This window comes from Ornithodoros turicata, chromosome 3 (assembly GCF_037126465.1).
Source record: "Ornithodoros turicata isolate Travis chromosome 3, ASM3712646v1, whole genome shotgun sequence".
NCBI lineage: Eukaryota > Metazoa > Arthropoda > Arachnida > Ixodida > Argasidae > Ornithodoros > Ornithodoros turicata.
In genome coordinates this window covers 1827259-1833341 of record NC_088203.1, presented here as the reverse complement: position 1 = coordinate 1833341, position 6083 = coordinate 1827259, and the positions used below count along the sequence as shown (strand labels likewise).

Below are 6083 nucleotides of genomic sequence, written 5' to 3'. Positions count from 1 at the left end.
GTTGAGACTTTACACGATGTTTGCTGAAAATGACTTTTGCCTAACATCACGCAACTTCTAGAGTTCTGTTAGGAGAATGAAGCTCAAAAGTAGCCATATCTTTACTTTCAGAACTCTATTCAGATCTTCCGATGTATAAAAACGGCGAAAACATTAGGTATAGTTGCATATTTTTATGTACAATGCTAATTTCTACACAAAGGACGCTCTTTCATGTGTTGCAGGCAAATCTTTCCAGCGTTGAGTGATACACTGCAGTACCCTTCAAGACTTGGCTGGAACAACTTTCAACCTGTAAGGAAAAGAAAGACAACTAAGGAAGCCTTCATAAACTTCATGAACACTTTATTAAATTTTAACAAGTATAAGTAAGCAAATCACCACACTCCCTTTTTAGATTCCGCCTAGCTCAGGTTATGTATCTTTTTGTGACGTGCACTATATCGCTTTTACGATATTTCCGCCTGTCATTCCTTTTATCAATCATTGATTCAATTTTGTAGCAATTATGTAAATTTTTTTTGTAATAACTTACTTTCACAACAACGTAATCTCCCGGCTCAATTTCTTTGTTCCGATCAGAGCCCTCGAACTCGGGAATGGCAGATTGTGCGAAGATGACTTTTGTGTTGCTGTCGTTCCTTCCGGCTAGATCGTCTTCAGAACGGCGACTCCGCTGAAAACATTATTGCATCGGGTCACACTCTCAGTGCCTTGTAACCTTAACTAGTTACAACTATCGATGAAAATAGTTGTATGATGTGGCTGTAGTCCAGTTACTCAAGTATTGCATTGTTTTATCACGCATCAGTTTCACGCATCAGTTTCAAAACGCCATGTTTTAAAGCCCTTTTGAACAACCATTTAACGTGGGAAGAAAGAAATTTTGTTCCTTAAAATGTAACTGTAGAGAAACAAAGAAGTCCTATATCTGTAACTGAAGCTGTTACATTTAGTAAAAAATTAACTGTAACTCAGTTTTTTTTTTTTCCACAACCTATCTGTAACCAACCGATGACCGCTGTACCGTAACTGGATTAAAACCCTTTATCAGCCCTAAACATTATGAGCCCTAAACCAATCAATTTAATAGAAAAAGTAACTCTAAAAGTACCGAGTATATATCTTTGGAACTAGCATCTGTGACTGTATCAGCGTATTCTCTCCCACGGGTTAACTGTAGCTGTAACTGAGATACTTTTTAAAAGTAACTCGAACAACCCTGTCTAGAACACTCAAACAATGACACTGAAACTTTCCAAGTTTAATACGTACAAGTTTTCACGTGGTGGGCCATGCTTCATCAGGTACAGAAAGAAATGGTGCACTCTTTCTGTACGTGATTAAACTTAGTAAGCTTACTACTATTAAACTTTGAAAGATTCAGTGTTATTGTTTGAGTGTTCTACAGCTATCGTAGACTTGACTCTCCTTGTGTACCAGGTTCTGCTAAACGTTATGTAAGAGTATTTGTCCTCACCCCCTCGACAAGCACGAGCTGCAGCGTTCCAACTTGCTTCTCAAACAACTCCTTCGCCCGAGTTCTGAAGGCGGTCAACACTTCCGCGACTCTCCTCTTCTTGACATCCTCCGGAACGTCATCCTCCATCCTGCGATGGGCGTGTGTCTTCTGCGCACGTTGCCAACCAGAGATCTCGCAACCAGCCGTGAGATACGACAGGAAAGTTCCTCACCTCTCTCAAACTGTAGGCGAACACGTAGGCAAAGCTGTATCGTACAGCATCGACGAGCGACAGCGTGTCCAGGTGAGCTTCCTCCGTTTCTCCGCAAAATCCGCAGATAAAGTCGCTCGTCAGCGCCACGCCTGAGAATGGAGAGGCGACGTTATTTTTTTCTTCGCAAGATTTATAGGGAAGGGATGTTTTCTGGGGCACCTTTTAGATTAGTTTAGGCTAAATAAAAATGAACCGAGATGAACCCCAGAAAATTTCTTTCGGGGGATCTTGCAAGAGCAATGACTACAAAATTTGTGAAAATTTACTGGACACAAATATTTATTTCACGGGCTACCTAATGTCTATTGGGTACTTTTGTAGCTCCCACGGCTGAGTGGTTGGGATAACCGCATGCTGAGATGGAGAGGTGCCACCCAGTCTTGACAACTCAGGACAAGCAGCAGCACCACGCCAAATTCACGGGCTCGGTAAACAACACCATTACCACACAGCCACCTAATGACTTTAGCCATCCACTACAACTTATTGGTTAGGTTAGCCATTCGTAAAGATGATTAGTCATTCCAATTAATTTACTGACGTTATTTTCGACAGTTACTTTCGTAGAAGCCAAGCACGAAAGTAGAAAATTTGCAAACCCGGTAGGAAGGAGCGGATGCGTTCTACCAGGTCCAAGTAGGCTTCCCTGGTATATCCGCGTCTCATCCTTTCCAGTATTTCGCTATTTCCACTCTGTGCTGGTAAATGGATCTGCTTGCAGATGTTATGCTGTTCACACATCACTTCTAGGACCTGTCAAGTAAGAAGAATTCTAGGTGTCAGTCAGATAACTCAGTCTGCACAATCCTAATCTGATTCTATCTCGTGATTCCCACTAAATTTTGGAACAAAAATTCGAGAGTCTTTCAAAGACCTTTTAAGGATCAGCCGTCATTTTGTCTGGGATGTAGTACACGGTTTATTACCAGGGCTTCAAGATTTCCCAAAAATATGGTGTGCCATTAACTTCTTGCAGCTGGTTCCTATTGGAACTCACGTGGTTGCAACAGTATAGTTCTGACTCCGAAGAAGCGGAATTTGCGCTATCAGCTCCACGAGAACGAGAAAAAGATGCAAAATCAAAGAGTTTTCAAGGACTGTGAGAGATTCCAGGGTATTCGAGGGCCCGTCAAGCACCCGTGGGAACCATGTATCTGCACTTCACAGCATTTCTAGCAAAACAGGAGCTTCTACAGCAGTTTCAGTCATATATGGCCATTACGAACGGAAATTGTGCTTGACAAAAATATTTATTGCCACCGTGACAGTAAGCGTAGCTTTTGTCTTCTTCTGTCCTTTTTGCTTTTTTGCTTTTTTGTGTGTGTGTGCTTACACTGTACCAAACAGGGTACAGACTACAGAGAGACCTTGTATTTGTTGTTTACATCACGGACAGATAACACAAACAGAAACGGTATTATACCAAAAATACAGCAGGTAATGGTAACAGAAACAGATATCGCACACTCAGAATACCTGAAACAGAAACGGAAACAATTTACGGTAATAATTCGGATACTCCAGGACCAGAATTATTTCAAGTTGAAAGCGTGAGTGACAGTCGTGAAAACCATGTTCACATTAGCTGTTCAAAGAAACCACGGATGTATATTTTTGAACAAGTGTTGTCTTTCACGCACACGCATCCCTAAAGTCCTCAAAATGGACTTCAGAATATATACGTAGCGGAATTAAATTTCGTCACGGTCTCAAAGCTTAAACAAAAAAGGAAGGAAAACAACAATGGTGGTAACCAAAATTGAAACAGAAACAAATATGGGCCAAAGAGTTCCGCTACCACCCCCTGGTATACATCACTCACAAATGAGCCTCGTCTTATCGAAAAATCGTTTCACTCGGCACAGTTTGAGAACCAACCTCGCTTACCTCGTCGGGAAAATCCTTGGGATGTGGAGACGTGAAGCGTATCCTCATTTCTGGATCCACCTCCGAAACCTTCTGCAGAAGATCCGCGAACCTGAGTCCGCCGGAGGGCATTTTGTAAATCGTTCTAAAGCCACGGCTCAGAGACTGGGCGGCACTGCGGGGCTTCTCGAAGAGACTGAAGCTTTCCGCAGATGTGTCTCTGTAGCTGTTCACATTTTGGCCAAGCAGCGTTATCTGCTTCACTCCCTGCAAAGGACTCGGAGTGAGAATCAAGTTTGCTCAATGACACATACATCATTCAGATGCGGTCTTGGGCAGGGATCGGAACCGAAACTGAACCCGAACCGAAAACCGCAAAAAAAACATATTTTTCACTGAACCGGAACTGAACAGAGAAAAAATTGCTGTTACCAGTTCACGAAACAGTTCGAGAATGATATGTCTGCCAGCATAATGGAGTGAAGTGACTTTATGTGTAACGTATGGCTGTTCGGAGATAATCAGATCGTGTCAAGAGAATTTTTTATGACCTTTGACGCTCCAAGCTTCGAGCATAGCCGGTGATATAACTCACCTGGTCCGACAGCATCCGGACTTCATCCAAAATGGACGTAATGGGTCTACTCCGTTCCCGTCCCCTCGTGAAAGGCACGATGCAATAGGAACACATGTTGTTGCAGCCACGCATGATGGAGCTGCACAAACAGATATGGAAGCCCACGATAAATCCGGACGAGGAGAAATAAATTTGTCGACCAAGTTTTTGAAACATTGTACCCCGGGAGGTTATAAAGTTGCTCACACGAAGGCACTCTTTGAATTTTCCGAGATCCTTACTGGGACCACGTCCGCGTAGGTTTCGTCCAGTGACAGCATCACGTTCACTGCAAAGATGTGCCAAGTTAACGTATTACCGAACGGGCAATTTGGTTATCACCTCCGCTCTGTCCCAACGTAGCAACCGACAGAAGCCTCGGCAGATCGCGGTAGCTGTCGGGCCCAGCAATAACGTCAACGTCTTTCTCCTGCTCCAGTAGCTTTTCCTTCAGTCTTTCTGCCATGCACCCTATGACGGATTTGTAAATTTTGATTGAACTACAGGAAACTTGTACTCTCGAGACATACCGAGAACTGCGATCTGAAGTTGTCCCCTCGATTTTCTACGGGATTTTTTCATAGCTTTCAGTTGCTTCAGTCGGAACCATATCTTAGACTCAGCGCCTTCACGTATGGCGCAAGTCATGATAAGAATAACATCAGCCTGCAGAGGATAATCACTATATAATTATATACCGATGATTTCTGAATGAATAACTGATTGCAAAATACCAGGTTGACGTCGTCTGTCTTTTCAAACCCAGCAGATTTCAATATCGACCATGCAATTTCTGTGTCGTTTACGTTCATCTGACATCCGTAGGTTTCAAAGTAAACTGGAAAACAGAACGTGTGTCATGTCACTTTACGTCTAATATTCTTATATGCGGTCAGTTAGCAACCAACCATTTCGGCCTTTGCCATCGATATCTGTGGGGTGGACGTACGGATGACGCTCTGGTGTGGATACAACATCGTCTGTGGTGTTGCGATTAGCATTTGCTATGAAATGTTGGAGCGTAGGTCCATTTCGGACTCTGCCCTTGAAAGTTTCAGGATTACTGACTGAGGAGCAAAGCCTGCAATGTCGTCCACGCTTCGTGAAAAGGAAGAGGTGATTGAGAGCACTGCTGCCTAAACGACAGCACTTCATAAACATTACCACAAACAATTTTATGCGAGGAGGAAAAACTTTTTCATTTGCACCCCGACGCGGTTTGCAAGCGTGCACACGACTGTTTCGCTTGTGCTACTGGCTACTTGCTACTTGCAGTGTGTGCCGAGCGATTATGCGCCATATGCGGCGAACACTGAAAACGTTGGTTTTTAATTTTTATAACTTCTCAGTAATGTAATGGAAGGACTGTCAGTTACATTTGCGAATTTATGAAATAACTTTTGAAGTTGAAGCATTTGTCTAAAATAATATCTAAAGAAATTTGTAGATTATTTTGACTAGTGATCGCTGGCGCATAGCAGACGACACCTTCCTCGACTTGTCATGTTGTCAGTTGTTTTTTTGCTGTTCATGCTTAACTATTATGAGTGCAAATTTGTTGTTACACACATACAAGTGAGAAGCATTTCGGGTTTTAGCTAGTGGAGCATACGCTTTTTGGCCATTATCGATCGTTGACATTGACTTGTTGATAGCTGATAATGCACACTTATGACGTGAGTCAATTCTTTCGTAATTTATATACTTGACTAAACATCCAATAGGTGACGTCAGTTGTTTTTGCCTTTGCAGAGTTCCAAGCTGTTGCGAGAGGGTAAGAATGATTGTGAGCATTTTCCGCATGATATACACCTTGAGCTTCATTCCGGAGAAGTAATATAAAATCTGTATAAGTGCATTTCTTG

The 6083-nt window shown here is 42.6% G+C and overlaps 2 protein-coding genes across 2 annotated transcripts in view; one reads left to right on the top strand and one right to left on the bottom strand.

Moving 5' to 3' along the window:
* Positions 1–158: 158 nt before the first annotated feature.
* On the bottom strand, positions 159–5496 carry LOC135387813 (mitochondrial tRNA methylthiotransferase CDK5RAP1-like). Its single transcript, XM_064616956.1, has 12 exons — positions 5127–5496; positions 4953–5056; positions 4749–4884; positions 4561–4689; positions 4426–4507; positions 4198–4318; positions 3624–3869; positions 2336–2489; positions 1695–1825; positions 1481–1630; positions 536–676; positions 159–292 (listed from the first exon to the last, which is right to left on the bottom strand). The coding sequence occupies exons 1-12, from the start codon at positions 5377–5379 to the stop codon at positions 212–214; spliced, it is 1728 nt and encodes a 575-aa protein (XP_064473026.1). The 5' UTR covers positions 5380–5496; the 3' UTR covers positions 159–211.
* A 368-nt stretch (positions 5497–5864) lies between these two features.
* LOC135387810 (sestrin-1-like) overlaps positions 5865–6083 on the top strand; it is a 52745-nt gene continuing 52526 nt past the window's right edge. Inside the window, exons 1-2 of the mRNA XM_064616953.1 lie at positions 5865–5894; positions 5971–5992. Coding sequence (XP_064473023.1) covers positions 5880–5894; positions 5971–5992 — 37 coding nt within the window. The 5' untranslated portion in view covers positions 5865–5879. The remainder of the gene's footprint in view (positions 5895–5970; positions 5993–6083) is intronic.